We start from the raw sequence: 20,070 nt of genomic DNA, 5'->3' as shown, positions 1-20,070 counted from the left end.
TGTTGGTGCAAGAAGCCAGGAAGTCAGGTAAGAAAAAAGAAAATATCTGTTCTCTTCTCACTGGCAAGACTGCTACTTCCTCTGTGTTACCATATTTTGTATTAAATTATACTTAAATCTCTCTGAAAGGCTTGTTTGTTCATAAGCTTTCCATGCAAAAAGTGCTGCAAGTTCTCACTGCACAACAGTGTGAAGAACCTACTGCCTTTCTTTGCTAAGGGAGGAAGCAATGATTGGATTTGATGCAATTTCATTTTTTTCACCAAAGTATAAAAATCATAATAGCATATGCAGCTAAAAACCTTAAAGAAAAAAACAACTGCACAATTAATTTCAAACTTTTTGAAACTAAGTATTTCAGACTATTGTTTTGAAACAAATACTTTGTTTTTTAAATGTCCTACTGAATTTGGGGGGGATTTTTGAGGTAAACCAAATTTATAATAGTCTACTGTAACAGCCTATCAAATTTAGTGCTGATTCAAGCTCATTATGAGGTTTCCATTTTTTAATTAATGCATATTTTTTCTGGATTTTTTTTTTTTTTTACCAAGTATTATTATTTCTTAAACATGGCCTATAACCTTCTGTCTCAGCAAATAAAGTTTGATTGACCACTGGAGTGAGAAACAGGCTAGATGTTCTCTTTCTACTGCGGGTAGAAAATTCAGATGAGCTTTGAAAAGTGATGGTTTGCAGTTTCAAAAGGCTAGTCAAAGCTTTGAGAAGGGAGAATTCACCGCAATAAAATGCTTATGCAAAGGGTGTTTATAGGCATGTGAAAATTAATTTGTAATAGGCTAATAGATGGGGCTGCCTAGTCTTAAGGTCCTGTTTGTTTTACATACTGTATAGAAGAACTCTCATATTTTTATTCCTATTTCTAGAAAATATTTTTGGGGATACTTCTAAGCAATGAAGAACGATAAAAGATCTTTATTTGTCACATTCAAAGTAATTTATAAGCAAATTCTGAAACATAAATAATGCACAATTTTGTTAGTACTCCTGATAAATAAGTGGCCAAAATCCCATTGTGACTTCAGACATAAGTATTGACTGAATTACTGCTATGTCTATCATGCATGATTCTCCTTTTCTAGGTGCCCTGCTTAGCACCTTTATATTTTGAAGCAGATTTATAGATTCTGCATTTTAGAAGAGACGTCTATGTAAGAACTGTGGCATAACTAAGTGATTGTTTCTTGAGCTTGTGTTGCTCGTCTCTGTGATCTAGACAGACACCTTTGCCATGGGCATGACTGTGCCAGTGATCATGGTCCTGCTGAGCCTTGTGATTGGGAGCAGCCATGGGTGCTACTGTGAACATTACCCATGGGGGTCGTGGTCTGCCTGCTCACAGACCTGCAATTTCGGCACACAGACCAGGCACAGGTAGGGCCAAGCCATCTCACTACTTCTGTGTTTCTTTTCTGTGAAAAATAACATTTCTGGAGAGTGGCACCCATGTCCAAAGCTCCACCTTCCACAATATATTGAGAAAAATTGTCACACTCAAGTGTTTATCAGGTAAATAGATCATCTTTTAATTGCAATGCTTTAAAATTACAAAATTTAGTATCTAGAACATTTCTGCCCTTGAGGCAGGGAGGGAAGGAGAGGGCTGGAATTAAATGATCCTTGAGATCCCTTCCAACTCAGACCATTCTAATCCTAGGAGCCAGTGCCTTGAAACAAACCAATATCTGCTAATAGATGTAGCGAGGGGAGGACAGCCAGGTCCTACAGTGGCCTTGCTGGCAGCGTGCTTTGGGTGTTCAGCCCCTGCAGACACATGAGGCTCTGGGGGCCCTGCACTGGCACAATGCTGCAGGAAGAGCAAACTCCAAATTTCCCTGCACCATTAGTTCTATGACAACAGATGATGTCTAATAAAGATTCAGCAGCATGAAATTTGATGCAGCACTGTGGTATAATCTAAAGTTGTGAGAAATCCCCTCTTTTCCTCCTGGCTCTGTCTGTAGCTATCCTCTGGGATATCTGAACTGACAGGAATCAAAAAGAATTGCTCTTTAAACTTAAGGCATATTTGGATTTTTCATGTAATAAACGTTCTGCAAATGTGTATTATCTCTCAGGGTTTCTTAGATGGGTTCAAATAATTTTGTCAGCCTTCACCCACAAGTAGAGAACACCTACAGTCTGTCTATTCTTTCCTAGCATTTTTTTTTTTACTTTTTTTTTAGGCAAATAAGGATGGATGAATATTATAGCCAAAACTTCTGTGACCAGTTGTGCACAAAGCAAGAATCTCGTACATGTAACCAGCAAACATGTCCTATCAACTGTCAGCTTGGAGATTTTGGCCCTTGGTCAGAATGTGACCCATGTGTTAAAAAACAAGTAGGTAGAAAATGCATTATATGGGCCAAATGCAAGAAATTATGCTAAGGAGATATCCTTGTTTCAACTTTACAGCAATTAATCTGGAAAATGAGACTTTAGGTTAACAAGGGAAATTGGTTATGAATTATACAGTAGGAGGTGGAGAGAACAAGTTAAAATAAGCAGATCAAACCAGAAAGGTGTTTTATAGAGTAAATCCATTTGTGAGACTGCTTGTGATGCTTATCATAAACTCGCTTCAAAGTTTCCACTGCCATAGTTAAAGGTGAATTTTTCACAAAAAGAATCAACTAAACTGTAAAGTGTTAATGTCAGCTTAGGCAGGAGAAAGTCACAGAATCTTTGCTTATCCATAACATTCTGTATGTTCTAAAGAAAAGAAAAACAGAATCTTGAAAAGAGTCAAGAAATCATAAGTGCTGTTGGCTAGAAATTCTCTGGCTGTATCTTTACACTGATAGTCAGGATCAGTTGGAGATTGCTGCTAAGAAATATAGAACACCATTCCCTGAACCTTCATAGCATGTACAAATCCCCCTGCCTCCACAAGGAGATGTGCTAATATCTGTGGGACAAACACTCAGGATGGTGCTTTTTCCTCTTGGGCTTTTCTTTGTTCATGATGGTACACTTAGAGGTGAGACAGTAGAGGGGGGCAGAAATGAAAAATCAGGTTTAAAGTGAATTTGACCTAAACAAACCAAGGTCTGTCAAATGTAAGGTTGCAGAGGAGAGGGAAGTGATAGCAGATTGTGTGGGGTAATTGTATGGCTGGTAGGTATGAGCTTTGAAGCTGATCACAAGAGCAACTCTGAGGCTCTGTACAGACACAGCCCTGTACGTACCCCTTGGTTTCAGAAATCCATGCCTGAAAAGGAACCCTGAAAAATATGTAAGACATCCTAAGTATATCTTTACATATACATCTAACTTTCTGATGCCCAAATAGGGTGAGAAGACAACAAAAGCTGTTTTATGTGTGAGAGGTGAACCAGCCTGTGGGGCTGCAAGTAGGATGGGAAGTATGAGAGCAAAAGAAGGAGACTCAGTGAGACACTGGAGAAAGAAAACTCCATGAGGTGAAACGGAGTGTTCCTCTCAACTGGACTGATTTCAATACTCTCTTATTAGTCCAAGTTTCTTACCTTATATTACTATATAAATGTATTAATTTTTACTAGTTTTAAGTATTGATGCAATGAAAAAGTGCTTTTGTGGACTGTGGTCCATTTTCCCCTACAAACTGTAAAGATCATTGCTTGTGTCATTTATAAATAGGAATAACCAACAGAATGGAGGGCCTGGCTTACAGTGTAGGAGTGAAGACTAGTGCAAGTTGTGGAAGTTCTGACAAATAATATAGTGAGTGTTATGGAACTAAAGTGGAGTGTAAGGAATGGTTCTCATGAGCTTGAAAAGTTTCTGGTGTTGCTCTTTGCACTCTCCCATCAGAGTCACTTGGTTACTGATTTTCATTAGAATCTTCCTGCCCTGTTTGTCTCCAGAGTCTATCTACAGGGAGGGAAGTCTGCAAGGGACTGTACTTTTCCAGTGGGAAAAATTCTTAGGGGAGAAACTGTTCAGGCACACACAGTCATGTCTCACCAGAAGTCCTGTGAAGTGGAGTGGAAAACATATCTGAAGTGGTTTATCTTACTGCTTTGTGTGGAGGGTCCTGCCTCAGGGAAAGAAAACTCAATGAGCTCCCAGAAACTTTCAAGAAAGGCTTTTTTGTCCTCTCAAGTCATCCAGTTCTCCTCAGACAAGGGGTGCCCCATGTAGGAGTCAAGCCAGCTGAGTTGTCACTGTCAGGGTATTTCTAATTCAATAGAGATGGTAAAAAACAGGAAAAATCTCTGTAAGCCTGTTCTCTCATAATTTCCTACTTTATATATTGAAGATACAGAGATGGAATGTCTGATTCCTTTGGTGATGTAGACCAGGTAGTCTGCAGTTTAATCATTTATGCTCCAGGACTAATCTTGGATACCAGTTCCTTGCCTGCCTCCCCTGGGCTGATGGCATGGTAGGATGGAAGGACAAGAATGACTGATTATTTCCTTCAGGGCTGTGGTTCTGATAAAGCTTCAGCAGCACTGATGTGTGTGGCTCTGCCTGGGGTGGGACTTAGCTACAAATAGCTCATAACAGCAGCCCTGGCTTTGTTTCTTCTGCCTTTCAGTTCCGTACCCGGCCACTCCTGCGGCCATCCCAGTTTGGGGGGCAGGCCTGTACCGAGCCACTGGTGGATTCCCGTCCATGTTTCCCAGCTAAGCTCTGCAACATAGTGGAAGTTGACTGCAAGAATAAATTTCGGTGTGAGAGTGGTAATGATAATCCCCATTGTGTAACTGCAGCATTACCATTTAGTCAAATTTTAATTACTGAGACAAAAGACATCCATACATTCTGTGCATAAATTCCAGGGAAAATGGACCAGGGAGAAAAGTTTATGTGAGGATTTTATATGTATTAGTAACAGCTTATCTTTTAAGTTTCTTCTATAAGTAATTAAAATGCAGTCCCTAGCCAGGGGTATCACTATGATCATGATAGCTGGACAGTAGCACTGTTCCAATTGTATTTCTTTGCACAAATTTTTTATATACAGACATAACTGTAGAGCTTGTCTGAAATGAATTCTCACTATTCTTATTAGGTTTGTGGCTATTTCTTTTTTGCTTCAATTTAATTGTACCTGATTAAGCTTAAAAATTTTATCCACATATCCTTTGGCCAAACTTAAAATTAAGCCTTTGCAGCTTTGAAACAAGGCAAAACTCACAGAATTGAATTAATAGTTTCTTAATTGGGATAATCCTGGCTTTATACTAATTCAGTGTTAACATCTATGGCAAGCTCTCACCTTTGCAAGGGAAAAAGACAAGACTGCCCTTTTCTGCATTTAGACATCATGAACCTTTGCTGCTGCTGTTTCTTGGGTGCAGGTCGTTGTATTTCAAAAACACTGGAATGTAATGGAGAAAATGACTGTGGGGACAACTCTGATGAAAGAAACTGTGGAAGGAAAAAGACTGTGTGTAACCGAAAGTATGAGAGCATCCCAGGTGTGCAATTAATAGGCAATGGGTAAGCCAATTCTGCTAATCTTTTTCTAAGCTTTAGTTGATACCTCACTAATTTACATGAAGAAAATAATTCCCAGTAAGCATGTGAGAGCATTCATTAAAGCATATAATCTCTCAAATTAAAACTGGCAAGAAATTATAAATATACAACAAAAAAATTAGACAAGGACTGGCCTGCTGCCTCTTCCAGTCCTGCTCTGCTCTGCTGGTAGATCAGATGAAGAGTTGTCAAGGAACATTGTCCTCAAGTGATTTGCTCTGTCCCAGAGCAACCAGAGCATGTATGGGCAACTTCCAGCTCATGGAATTCCGTACCCGTACATTGTGCCAAGTGCTTCAGAAGTTTTGAGGATACTCCTCTATAGATGTTGTCTGTGTGACATTTCACAGGATACCAACTACTTCCGCACTATTAATTAAAGCAATATAAAGCCTAAGCATGGGATGCCTATCCCTAGCAGACTTGCATTTTTTAATAGAATTTTGAACTCAGTGTGGTCCAATAATATCACTTATGGTAGAAATAGAGAACCAGGAGTTCATTTTCCTAGAACATTTTTAGGCTCTCCACTTAAGACTGACTGCCTTATGTTGACTTTGGGGTTATCAGTGAGGTTAGGCACTGCTGAAAAATAGGAAACTGGATTGATGCTACTGCATTTTTCAGGTGAATTCAGTGTGAATGAGAAGTTCTTGTAATTCCTTTCAAATCAGTAACAAGACCCAGATGCACATGCTCTCAATAGAATTCACAATTCCTCACTGTAGCTGTATATCATGAAATGTTTCGAGTCCATACATCTTTCTGGAATTGTTTAATCTCTGGAAATAAATTTTTGTTAGATTTCACATTTTCTCAGGAGAGAGCCGAGGGGAAGTTCTTGGCAACTCATTCAATGGAGGACGATGCACCACGGTGAAGCGCAATGAGACAAGGAAGCTGTATCGTGTTCCTGCCAACCTGGAGGCTGTCAGCTTTCAGGTACTCTCAAGCAGCAGCTCCAAGCTGTAAAACCCTTGCTGTAATCACAATCCAAATTAGTGTTAGGTAGTTTTGTATGTTGTAGAACAAAATTTCTCAACCTGGTGAGGCTTGAACATTCTTCAGTTGATGTGTGGAAAGGGGATAAATGTTCATGCTCTACTCATGCTTTTCAGATCTGTGTTAACTCAATGTACCACAGATCAGAGTCAATATGTTTGATTTGAGCTTCTCCTGCTTCCAGTGGCTACAGCCTTATTTTGTTCCAACTTGGTACCAAGGGCCTTCTCCCAGCCAGACATCATCTAGGCAGAGTTTTGTTCAACTCCAAAGCTTAGTCCAGCATCACTTCTGTGTACTTGAAGAACCAATGGCTGCAGCTTCTGACCTCAGCTTCCTTCCTGTCACCTGCAGCCTCAGGATCCAGTTCCTCCCTGAGCGCTTTCAACCCCTCAGTCCTGCCTGTTCCCTGCTCAGCCTCTTCACAGTGCAGCAAGGAAAGGAGGCAGGCACTGAGCCTGGAAGGCAGGAGGACAAAATACACACAGCCTGGAGAGGAGGCTTACAGGACAGGCTGGGGAATGGCCAAAATGAACCTGGAGTGTATCTTATAAAAAATCTAAGAACACTAATACCTCTTCTATGGACACTAGCATTCAGAAAATGCTTTGAATACCATGGTTGGGGCACAACATCTGGTGGTGTGAGCAGGCCCTGTTTGAAGCCAGTAGATGCTGCATGCGGAAGAAAAGAATGCAGGGTGTGAAAAAAAGCTCAACTAATGGATGAAAACTGATGATTTTTGCCACAGGTGTTGTGAGATTTTAGGATTACTTTAACAGAGGCAACTGAAAAAAGGACACCCTGCTACATTCCTCAGAAAGTGCAACTGAATTGGCCATGACATGTAGGATTTATCAACAATGGTGAAAAATTACTGTCTGCAGAAATATTCAGAGGGGAAAACCAGCCTTTGGTTTACCCAGGTCTCTTTATAGCCAGTGAAGTTCATTAAGTAACTGATGTCCATTCGCAGAACTGTTAAACTCACCTTTAGGAGTTTATCTTTGAGTGCATCTTTGTCTTTTAACATTTAGAGCAGCTTCTCATATAGAAGAGTCACTGGATTGGGCCTTCTTGGAACTCCAGTCTATTTTCCTGCAAAAGCATAGGACTTCCTGAAAAATGGAAAGTGGGGGGGAGAATGGGGCCACCTTATTTCCCAAAATTCTTAACAGCCCTATTAAGCAAACGGGTCTAGAGGAGGGGAAAAAAAAAATCTCATTTTTCAAAAACACACAGGGATTTTCCAAAATTTTGGGAAAGAAGTAATTTCTGATCTGATGCTGAGGTTGTCTTGGTGCTTTGCTGAACACCACCACTGGAGGTTTACCAACTCAATCAGCAGGTTTGCTCACAATTCCTCTTCATCTGCCTTTAATCCATCATGCAGTATAGGTGCTAACAGTCCAAGCATACTCTAAGACTCTCCTGTGGAATCCTGTTCATTCCTCTACCTGGAAATTGAGAAGAAAGGTCAGGAAGCACCAAACTCTGTCTTGTACAGTACAGAAGCCATGGGGTTGGGAAGTGGTCATGGTGTGGACACACCATGTATGTCTGGAATTCTGTAAAAAATATGTTAGAACTTATTGAAAAATATTCCTGAGGTTTAGGGCCCAGGGGTGATAACCTTTAGAAGAAAGTGCTACATGCTTTTTTGTGGTTGTTGTATAAACAACTATTAGTAAGTCTGTTTCTTAGTTTGTATTCATTTTGCCTCAGCTTTTCTCAGTCTCATCTTTTGTGTAGCTTACTTTCACATCTCAAATAATCAAGGCATATTTTTTCCATTAAAAAACATCAAAAAAATTATTTGCTTAATAGTTTTCTGTTTCATATTATCATTTATGCAAACGCATTTTGCTTTACTGAATTGCCAGGTAACAGACGAAGAGGATGATGTAACGTCAGACTTCTATAAAGATTTAACTCCCCTGAGTCACAGCGCTTCTGACAGTAGTTCATCCACTCATAGTGGTAAACATTCTTCTGGTATCCCATTTTTATTCTCAAAAAAGATACGGGTCCAGGTTACATCGTCTTCCTCCTTCAAGAAAGCTATTGAAGCCTCATATGAAAAGGTAATTTAATGTTGCCTTCAGTTTCTTTCTTTCTGTTGATTTGTGTCGGCTCATTTCAGAACTGCTGCCAAAGGTTACTGTCCCTATCAAGACATTTCAATAGCTAGAATTAGCTATTGAAAAAATCCTCTTCTGATACTACATGTTCCTGGTTGTAACATACCTTTTGTAATGCATCATGGTTTTCTGCGTTTAATACAGAAAACATAGGCTTAATCCATTTTTAAAAAGCATAGATTTGACATTATCATATTGGGTAAGCCACTCCTTCCCCTATTCTAATCATAGATTAAGAGGGCATAATACCTAACAGGAGCAGACAACTCAAAACATAAAGGAAGTGCACTAAAGAATAGTATACATACGCATGCACTGGGTATGAATCTGCATAATTTTTTTATTTGGTAACTAACTTGCATATTGGAGTCTCATGTTGGAGTCTCAAATGCCAAGATGCATTTGGTCATAAAGATAATCTCAGAAATAACACATCCACAGAAAAGTTTCTCAGAACAGGTAACATTTTTCCCATAAGGTTCTGTGCTTTCAAAACAAATGAATACTGGTAGGCTACTGTATTTTTATAACTTAATGGCAGTAAATGATGGGAAATTTTTTGCACTTCTCCATGGGAAAGGCTATAGGACTGAATGAAGCTCAGGAGTTCTAATGCAACTAGAGTGAAATTTTTGTGGAAATATTAGTCTTAACTTTAAGATTTCCTACAATGAAAGTTTGCTGCAGGCCTTGCTCACTTGTCCTAATGGTTAAGCAACTTGATTGCTTGAACAGTCCATTGTTTCTAGCTTGAATGCAACTATCCTGAAGTTCCAGCTGCTGGAAACCGGCTCACTTTCATGCCCATCTGCACATATCAGGCAGCTCTCTTGTACAATTGGCAAGTTTATTTTGGGAGAACAGTAGCTTCTTATTGGCTTAAGCCCAGACCAGAGCTAATTATGAAAATGTTAATTTAGGTTAAACTTCCAACAGAAAAGTTATTCTGCATATACATTGGTTTTCAGCATTGTTGTCATGGAAGTTGGTGAGGCTGCCCAGACAAGCTGTGGATGCCCCATCCCTGGAAGTGTTCAAGGCTGGGTTTGATGGGGCTTTGAACAACCTGGTCCAGTGGAAGTTGCTTCTGCCCACAGCAATGGTTTTGAACCTAGATGGTCTTTAAGGTTCCTTCCAACCCAAACCATTCCATGATTCTGTGAAATCACAGAAACCCACCAATAACTTAGTGTGGTGTTAGCTAAAGATGACATGGTTTAAAATTCTTTCTTAATGGATCCACAGCAGGACTATTACCTTGGGTCTTCCTTGTGTTATCAACTGTATTAGACAGGAAGCCTCTATTTTTATCTCTCTCTCCATAAATTGTATTAGTGAGTTTTTGTAGGTAGATATGTACTTGTGTATGTTTGAGAGACCTACAAAACAATTTGCAACACTTCATTTTATAGTGAAAAGAAGGCTCTATTGATCACTTAAAAGGAGAGAGGGATTCTCCTGTGCTTTGGGACATCTCATTCAGACCTGTATGTTAAAATATGTATAAATAAGATATTAATGCTCTTGGCTTCTCTAGTTTCTGCACTTACCTCCCTCTGAAGGTGCTAAGACTCCCCTTTCTTATTTCTAGAATTCCAACTTTATTAGAGTCCATAAAGTAATTTCTGTTGCAAACTTCACAATGAAACAGTCAGATCTGCAGCTGTCAGACGTCTTTTTAAAAGCACTTAACCAGCTGCCCCTGGAGTACAACTACGCTTTATACAGCAGAATATTTGATGACTTTGGCACTCATTACTACACCTCTGGGAAGATGGGTGGTTCCTATGATGTTCTTTACCAGTATAGCTCTGAGGAACTGCAGAACTCGGGTATGTAGTCTTTAACAAAAAAATATCATTATTTGTTTAACAGCTTTTCTTATCCCGATTTTTAGGCCTTACACCACAGAGTAAGTTCTCCAACAGCAAAAAATTCTTTAGACTTTCACAGACTCATTAATTACTCACATTGCTTACATATAGAGCAAGAAGAAATTTTTGCTCTACACTGCATTTGAAAAGTTCAGGAGATTCCTTATTTGGTAAATGTCACTGTGTTCAGTGAAACCACTTAAGACCTTCAAACCAAGACCAGGTGCCACCAGCAAAGTTGTTACAGTTGTTCCTATAGCATGGTACTGAAGTCTGAGAGGTATAAGGGGTACTTTTTGGGATGCAGTCAATAAAGTCGATGGTCTGGATTAGAAATTACTTTAAAATTTTCCCATGACTGCTAGACTCTCAAAATGAAAAGACAACACCACTAAAATGGAAATCTCAAATTAAAAGCTGTGATCTTTAATGCCACTGCTGTAACTTGCATGGGCATGGGAGGGAGCTGAAGCATGCCTCTGTCCAACACTGCACAGGGTGCAGCACATGCCTGCTGTAGCGAAGTCTCCAGTGGGGGGTGAGAAGCATGGGGAGCTGCTGGCTCACCTCAGTGTGGGAGCCTGGGGCATGGTGCCTGCCACGTATCATGGTTGTGCTGATAAAGATGCTGCTCTGGGGTGTTTCTAGGCCTCTCCACTGAGGAATCAACAGAGTGTGTCCGAACAGAAACAACCAGGCGTGTGTTCTTCAGGAAGAAAAAGAAAGTCAGTACCAGATGCACCACAAACAGGATGACTGTGACACATGAAGGTGACCGTGATGAGAACAGGGCCATGTCCTGTTACTTACCCTGAGAGATACCATTTCCCTCAGCTGCCCCAGGTGACCTCTCAGCTTTGTTGAACTACAGATGTTCTTCTACCACTGTCAGAGCAGCCAGTGTTTTGTTATCTGGCTCTGATGCAAGCACTGAAATCATATTCTCATTTGCAAAAGAAATTATGATGCAAGTGTGTTATTTCTCTGCTCTGGAGTGCCATCACTGGGGATCTGGTATCACTGGCTCTCCAGCTGGTCACAGATCTGCCAAATATTACCCCCCACCCTGGGCAGGGCCAGGAATGCTGAACTGAGAAAAGGTAGAAATTTGTGTCTATGACTCAGTCCCTATCTTCTTTAAGGGTTGCTCAGAGATCATTGAGAGAGCTGGGTTGCAATAACACACTCCCTGACTTTCCCTTCCCACCTTCCTCATGCCAAGCAGACATTTAGGTACCGGGGTGCCAGGAATGTGTCTCAGAAACTGCAGAGGCTGGCACGTTTTCCATGAGAATGGCAAGAGTCATTTTCTGCATCACTAAGGATAGGAATTTCATCTCTTCCACCATGTTTTTGTCCTCAGTAGTTGATTAGTATCTTTTACTTGGATGTTTGCAGCTAGGAACTAAACCTGCCATGCTCTGTGTTCTAGAGGTATCCTCCTACAATGCTGTGTGCTCTAGAGGAGGCAACTGCATCCCCTGCATTTTCCTCTACTGTCTTACACTCTGGATACCCCCATGGCTCAGGTCTCAAACAATTAATTTGGAATATTATCACAGGCTTCTGTCATAGCAGGCAGGGATTGTTCTTCTGAACTTTGACTTCATTCTTTCATGGATACTTTCAAAAAATTCATCTTAGTATATTTTTTAATATCCTCTTATAGTTATGTTGTCACATACACTGTCTTTGGAAGCCTTTATCTGAAAATACTATGATGAAATCATCTTTCAGGTTCCATTTTGGAGTCAGCTGAACGATCAATTTCCCTGGTAAAAGGTGGCAGGTCAGAGTTTGCAGCAGCTCTGGCCTGGGAGAAAAAGGGGGCTTTTCCAGGACACAGAGTCTTCACAGACTGGCTGGAATCAACAAAGGACAATCCTGTGGTGATTGACTTTGAGGTAAGAGAAGAAGAAAAACACTGAGATAGCAGAGACTAACTGCTCTTCAGAGAGCTGTGCAGATATTTCTTTCCTGTAAACAGGGATGATGATGTGTGTGATATCAATGTGCATAAATATGGGCATAACATAAACATACAGAACTTTTATTAGGACAGCTTCTTATGCATGTTGCTTTATAAGGCACACTGGTTTTGAATTGTCCATGGACAGTGGGATTAAGAGTGAGGAATGTGAATTACTTGCTCTGGCACCAGCAGGAGCTCAGGCATAGGCAGGGGTTAGTTACTGTGCAGGAAAACAGCGCATGGTATCATTCCCTTGTCAGGCCTATGTTGTAAAATGTGTCACATAGCTAAACTGAAATAAAACAGCAATGCCCTCGACCTCTGTCCTGCTCCTTTAGACAGCGTGCCGGTGCTGCTGTGAGCGCACTGAGCCGTCTCCCTCCCCAGCTGGTACCGCAGCTGCTCAGCAGCACTTGAGGCAAACAGCAAAACCTGCCTGAACACAGCATCCACCGGGGGATGGGATCCATGAGGGATCCATCCTGCTGCAGCTGCTGGACTCCTGAAGGCAGCATAGGGATGTCTCACATGACAGGGTCTGGACGAAAGCAAACCCTACAGCACGTAGTGATGTGATGTGTGGCAGAGAGCGTCCGGAATTTTAGGACATAGTATCCCACTTGGTTGATTCTCCCCTGGTTCAGAGAGCCCTAAACTGGGGACATAAAAACATTATGAACAAGGTAACTTACACATATAGCACTGCTGTCCTCCTTTAAAACATCCGTAATTCCCACGTGGTACAGCTCCATAGGTAGGCCCTGGCTCCCCGGGTGAGGGCCCTGCTGTGTGTGGGTTCCTGCTGACCGAACAGCTCTCCGCAGGTGTCCCCCATCGTGGAGCTGGTGCGGAACGTGCCGTGCGCGGTGACCAAGCGCCGCCACCTGCGGAGGGCCCTGAGGGAGCAGGCGGGCGCGCTGGACCCGTGCCGCTGCGCCCCGTGCCCCAACAACGGCCGGCCCGTGCTCTCGGGGACGCTGTGCCTGTGCCTGTGCCCGGCCGGCACCTACGGCGACAGCTGCCAGACGCGGGCTCCGGGTCACGCTTCAGGTACGGGGGCCATGGCGGCGGCGGCCTGCAAATCTGGGCCTTCCGGCCTCTCCTGGTCGGGGTTGGTCTGCCACAGCCTGCCCTTACCAAATCCACATCCCCACACGGTGATGTCCAACGAGCATAAATGTTGGGATTACAAATACAAAGTAGCCACGACTCCAAAGACAGTGTAAGACATGGTAAAATATTCCTTAGCTACATAATTAAGGTAATCTGGAATGAGCTATTCAGCAATAAGGGTGACGCTGAGATCAAAGAAAATTGATGCGAAAAATTAAGAAGCCCATTGCTTAACATTGCTAGTTTTCCCTGTAGCCTAATATGCTTAAGACTAAATGGCTAATGAACATAAAAATTGTTGATTACAGTTTAGAAGGAAAACTCAGTTGTCATAAGGAGAGAGAACATAATCACCATTCTGGAAAATTTAAAGAGCAGTTTAATGCAAAAACATTTTTGAATTAAATTTGCATTAGTGCCATACCTAAGGGAAACAAAGGAGACATTATATATATTTATATTCCCCAATCAAACGGGAACATAAGTCACTCGGGCAGATACAGTTCTCATTATCTGACTCTGATGGAGGAGAATTTTGAGAGAAAAAAACAACCGAAGACAGAGATGGTGTTAGAACTCAGATTTATTTAAAAACTCATTAAATAATGACCTATTTAAGAAACTTGTAAGTACCATGAAAACACACACATCTGTGAGTGCAATAAAAGTATAAAATATTATGCTTCTGAGTTTTAATGTTACTTTCAGCCAAAAATAGAAAGGTAAATTTTTGGGGGGTTTTGTAAAGCAGCTGGAATTTGAGTAGACACCTTTTGGAAAACTTTACATTCCAGATGCAATCTATTCCCTTAACCTTAACGATTTTAAATTTTCTGAAAATTGCTAATATGAATGTACCATCATCCCTCTCATATGTGGCCTTAAAAGAAATATTGTGTATGGTACTGGTCTGCCAATAAAAGATGGTGTCTCTTTTATTCCTTGCAGTTGCCGTTGATGGCCGATGGAGTTGCTGGTCTGAATGGAGTCCATGCAATGCCTCCTTCAAAAAAAGAAGGACCCGGGAATGCAATAACCCCTCTCCAATGAATGGTGGGAAGCCGTGTGAAGGGCAGCGGGAAGAAGAAGAGGACTGTTATGTCTCTGTGTTCACAGACAGGTAAGAAGATCAGAAGATCTCCTTAGTCATGGGACAGTTAAGGAGCGGTCCAGAGTGGCTCTGTGACTACCAAGGAGAAATAGCAGACAACTTTCCCCTCTGAATTTCTTTGGTGAAGCATAGAATAGGCAAACTCTGAAAATCTCTGCAATTTGCTTCACATTTGGATTTATTAATTTATTATTTTTTATTCCAAGAAAATTGCTGATGAATTGCACACTAAAGTATGCCTGTAGATCTTGTATGATGCTTTTCATGCCTTCATTTCCAAACCCAAGGAAAAAGCTTTTCCTTCTCTTCATTGGAATTCACAGTTTCTATTTTTTTCCCTATATCCCCTCTTTTCTTAGAGGTTTAGATCTGAACTCAGTCACAGAGAGAATGAAGCTATCAAGTTTCTCATATTTCCATTTCACGTGTGACTGATGCACCTTTTAGCGTGGTTTCAAGTTCAAATCCTAACCCCAAACTGGCTCAGTTTTTTTCATCTTCAAGCCCAAGGCTTCAGTGTTTTTTTCCTCTCCACAGTGAATAGGAGAAGATTACAAGCAGTGGGCTCCACAGTTCTTTGTTACTCAGACACCATGAGAGACCAGCCACCTTTAACCACTGCCTGGGGGCAACAGGAATTGCGTGGATTATCTAGAGATTTCCTGTTATGTTGTTCTTTGCTGCCTCTTTTTCTTGCTGTACAAAAATATTTAATTAATTATGTTGACAGATGCATTTAGCATTTTTTTACTGCCCTCTTGCTGTCCCTGCTATCAACCTGCAGTTTTGTCCACCATCTTTTATTTAACAGAATAAAATTATAGGGAGAGGATGACGCGACACGCGTACAACTCTCCTGACATTCAGCCGTTGTTACTTGGTGACATGAATGCTTAAGACACAGTCTTACAGCAAATTTTCACTTTTCAGAGGTGCCCCTTGTATAAATGATGATGAAGCCAAGAGAGAGGAGAATGTCTTGATTGGTGAACCTGAGTCTGGATGTTCTAGGCCAGACCCACCAGAATACGGCTTTATCAGGGTGAGCATGAAAAACAATACAGAAGCAAAGTGTAGTAGTAGGGAAATTTTTGCAGCTTCCCTGCTCTATGTGCCTGATAGCCAATCTAGCTACTGCGCTAGTGAAAGTGCTGTGTTCAAGGAATGCTGCAGGACTCTAGCCCACCACACTGCACCAGCAACTGCAGAAAAGTCAAGGTAAAATTCATTTCAAGTGGTCCTTGAATCCTTGTTTGGTAACCATGACATCAGTTACTGCAACTGGAAAAAGTTATCATTATATTGGTGAGTGGATGACTCATATTTCAGAGTAGGAAAGGCATGCATTCATTACATCTTATCAGGATTTTGCTATTGTTTCCTTTGACAATGCCCAGTCTCATTACCATAGATCCTTGCAGAACTTTTTGGTGTGGGTTTCTTAAATTTATTTTTTTTTACATTTTTTTTTTTCTTTAGAATGAAAAGAACCAATATGCTGTTGGGGAGGAAGTTGAAATTGCTTGTGTGAGTGGGCATAGCCTCATTGGCTATCAATACCTTCGGTGTCTGCCAGATCAAACCTGGACACAGCAACATGTTGAGTGCCAACGTAAGAACGAGAAAATGAACAAATGCACAGCAACAAAATAGAAGGGGAAGAAAACATACAAAAAAGATTTTAATAAAGGTTTTTTAAAAACTAATCTCTAACATATCTGAAAAGATTTTAGGAAGGTATTTAATGTAGACGTGGCAAAAACATCATGAGTCACTACATCACTCCTCATGCAATTCAGAAGTGTTACTATTATGTGCTTTGTAAGGAAATTGTAATATGCAGTGCATTAGAAAATCCTCAGATGGATGCTGCGAGATCCTTCTCTTTTCTAGTTTTAAATAGCTTTAACAAAAGGACTCGCCTTTTGTTTTCAGACTTACATAGCTGTCTTTAGGCTGATACAGTTATGAAGAAGAAATAATTCCTGCAGAAATTTGTCTAGTATCTTTTATATTAAATGGATAATGTGTTTCTAGCCATGACCTCCCAGGCTGCCTTGAAAATCTGTAGTATAAATCAATGCCTTGAAGGATTTATAGGTCAGTTAAAAATTAAGGATCAGAATTGGTCTGTGTTTGCTAACAAGAGAGATTTCAGTAGTTTTCTAAAACTTGGTATAATTTCATTGATTTAGTCTTCATTTTAACAAAAAGAAGTACCTGAATATACTTATGAGCTTTCTATTGCCATTGACTTTCTTCCAATTACAAAAGAAAAATTAAAATATGCTGTTAAATGGCATTCTTACTATTTTTAAACAGCAAAATTAAATTACTTATATTGGCATACATTAGAAACATTTTGTCATTATTTAGTTATTACTTGAAAAATGTTTTAAAGACTATGACAATGCACTGAAAATTTCTAGACTTAATTATGTTAAATTTTTATTAGTTTTGAATGTCACAAATGTTCAGTATTACTGAGTGTCTTTATATGCTTCTTCAGATAAAGCATTATGACTTTCTGTAAATATCCACAGAGCATTAAACCAACAAGAATTATGCTTTTTTTTATTGCTTCTTACAGCCTCAGTATGCCTCAGGCCACCAATATCTGACAGTGTCACAATTTCCCCATTTAAGCAACAGTACAACATTGGTGAAACAATGAAGCTGAGCTGCCAAGCTGGGTTTATAGTCACTGGTCACACAAAGTATACCTGTGGGAAGGACCTGTCCTGGATACCAACTATTATGAGGTCTATTACATGTGAAAAAGGTTAGTATGCCTGCAGATGCTCACTGCTTCCATGTTGCTGGTATTAACAGTACTGCTTATTTCAGCTAGCTAGAACTAGGAGGCTGATGACTGGGTTTAAGACATATAGCAGCTGTTCATTAATTTTAGATTTCCTTTGTGTCTCCCATGGTGACAGAATTTCAGCTCTAAACTTCTGCATTAAGTTCAGAATTTTTGGATGCAATGTACTGTAAACTTTAATAATGAAATTGAGACACTGCAACTGTTTGCTTAAAATCAAAACCAAATCAAACCAAACCCAACTGCATTAACAAGGGTTTATGAAAGCAAAGTCGGAAAATGCATTCTATTGAAACTTTAGCTGCTCTTGTTATTTTCCAGTGATTTTTACAAAGACTGATGAAAATTGTAGCATGCCAGCCAGGGAGCTTTTGAAAAGAGAAACTTAGTACAAATAGAAATAAATCTATTTTAGCTTTTATGGTAGGAATATAAGATATTTCTGCTCACTCCTTACTAGTGACAGTAGTTCTCACTTGTTGTTTCAGATATGCTAACCAAAATTAGAGGTATTTGCAGTCCAGGACAAAAGCAGGTTGGATCTCAGTGTGTTTGTATGTCTCCAGAAGAAGATTGTGGGTAAGTGCTGTAATTAGAAATCAAAGTTTCTCTAATGATAGGCCAAGAGGCCATTATGACACTGAACAGGAAGAGCAGGAAAAGACAACTGCAAATCAAGACTACTCTTGTTCTGATATTAGCTAGCTGTTCCTCTCTACAGTCCTGTTTGTAGCCTATGAAATAAATGAACAACCACAGAATCCCAGAATGGGTCAGGTTGGAGGGGTCCCCAGTGGTCTCCTGGCCCAACCTCCCTGCTGAAGCAGGACTATCCCAGAGCACACAGCACAAGATTGTGTCCAGATGGTGCTTGGCTGTCTCCAGTGAGGGAGACTCCACGACCTCTCTGTGCACCCCTGTTGCACCCTCAGTAATCCACTTCTTCCTCATGTTCCTGTGCCCCCCTCACTGCCCGTTGTCCCTTGTCCCATTGCTCGGCAGCAGCGAGCAGAGCCCGGTCCCTGCTCTGACCCCTCCCTGCAGACCCTGACAGACACTGATGGGGTCCCCTCTCAGCTGTCTCTTCTCAGGGACAGCTTCTGCAGCTTTTTCTCATAATAGAGATACTCCAGTCCCTTGATCATCTTTGTAACCCTCCACTGGACCCGCTCCAGGAGTTCCGTGCCTCTGTTGTGCTGAGGAGCCCAGAATTGGACATAGCTCTCCACATGTGCCTCACCATGGCTGAGTTGATATGCAGGGTCACCTCCCATAATCTGCGGGCAATGCTCTCTCTAATGAGCCTAATTACATTACTGTAATGAGACATCACAGCATATGCTTTTAATCTACATTGCTCTCTGCTCCTGGTGACCCCGGGAAACTCTGGAAACAGACTCCTGGAAACTCCTTGAAACTCTTCTCTTTATTTCTCCAATGTCATCACCGTGCACAAGGAGCATGCAAGAACTATGATCTCTAAGGTTCCTTCCAATCCAAACCATTCTATGATTTTATGATCCTCTTTTTGGAAAATTACTAAGCTACACAAAATGATGCTGCTTGGAAATGCATGCACCTTCTAGGTGCATTCACTCAGTAACCGAGAACAACACAGAAAAAAGGAAACTACAAGCCACATGACTGTTTTTGCCTGCCCTTGGTCCCAAGACACCTGTGTGTCAGAGAGAGTTGCCCACACAGCTGCACAGATGCATTAACTCAGAAAAGCCACCCAGGCCCAGTGGAAATACCTCACATCCTTGTGGAGGTAACAGCCTCTCCTTTTTTCTGTACAGACATATGTCCTTCACCTCCCAATGGTTGGAGTGGACCAAAGCTTCCCCATCTTACAGCACTTGTTTTATCAGGTCCAGGTCCTGCAGCAGCTAGGCAGCCTTTGGTCTTTAGGTGAATCTCCAGCCTGGTTATGGCTTTGCTGTGTTTCATCCAATGCTGATGTACTGTTTAAAAGTATGGACTTCTTCCATAGCCTGTTAAAATAATTTTTCTTTTTTTTCCTTTGGGTAGCCACTACTCAGAAGACATCTGTGTGCTACATGCTGTTTCTGAACAGAATGTGACCAAGCCCAGCTGTCAGTACTCAGCTGAAATGTGCCTTGGAGTGCAGTCATTTCATTTCTTGCATGCTGGTCCTTGCCATGGTAATTCCAACCTAGACTGGGCTATTGAGAGGGCGAAGCTCTCTGCAAATAGCTTGAAGAAAGTGCCCTGTGGCTATGACACCTGCTATGACTGGGAAGATTGTCAAGGTATGACTTCTGAATGGTGAAATTCAGCCATCCCTTTGGATCTAAAAGTGAAATGTGCTGAATTTCACTGCTCCAAGAACAGGATTTACAGATATCATGGTCCCTCTGGGTACACAGAATGTGGAAGTGTGGTCAGTCCTGTGTCCCTGTGACCTAGGGTTACACTTAGATATGTGCTTTTTCCCTTTACTCAACAACAAGTGTAGTGTTGTTACTTCCCATTAGAAAGGGACAAGAGGAACTTGGAAATTAAGAGAGCTTTTT

The 20,070-nt window shown here is 41.0% G+C and overlaps 1 protein-coding gene across 1 annotated transcript in view; it reads left to right on the top strand.

The window, feature by feature from the left end:
• The window catches only part of C6 (complement C6), a gene marked incomplete at its 5' end in the record, with an annotated part of 33,707 nt that overhangs the window by 11,277 nt on the left and 2,360 nt on the right, over positions 1-20,070 (top strand). The window contains 16 exons of the mRNA XM_084224693.1: positions 1,238-1,395; positions 2,208-2,364; positions 4,550-4,694; positions 5,316-5,457; positions 6,300-6,438; positions 8,382-8,582; positions 10,231-10,471; positions 11,162-11,284; positions 12,251-12,417; positions 13,310-13,535; positions 14,547-14,718; positions 15,640-15,751; positions 16,189-16,321; positions 17,300-17,491; positions 18,022-18,112; positions 19,565-19,806. Coding sequence (XP_084080819.1) covers positions 1,238-1,395; positions 2,208-2,364; positions 4,550-4,694; positions 5,316-5,457; positions 6,300-6,438; positions 8,382-8,582; positions 10,231-10,471; positions 11,162-11,284; positions 12,251-12,417; positions 13,310-13,535; positions 14,547-14,718; positions 15,640-15,751; positions 16,189-16,321; positions 17,300-17,491; positions 18,022-18,112; positions 19,565-19,806 — 2,641 coding nt within the window. The remainder of the gene's footprint in view (positions 1-1,237; positions 1,396-2,207; positions 2,365-4,549; positions 4,695-5,315; positions 5,458-6,299; positions 6,439-8,381; positions 8,583-10,230; positions 10,472-11,161; positions 11,285-12,250; positions 12,418-13,309; positions 13,536-14,546; positions 14,719-15,639; positions 15,752-16,188; positions 16,322-17,299; positions 17,492-18,021; positions 18,113-19,564; positions 19,807-20,070) is intronic.

The sequence above is a fragment of the Fringilla coelebs genome (genome assembly GCF_963513975.1).
Source record: "Fringilla coelebs genome assembly, chromosome: Z".
Lineage (NCBI taxonomy): Eukaryota > Metazoa > Chordata > Aves > Passeriformes > Fringillidae > Fringilla > Fringilla coelebs.
Note: the sequence above shows the minus strand (reverse complement) of the source record. Positions and strands in the feature narration are given on the sequence as shown.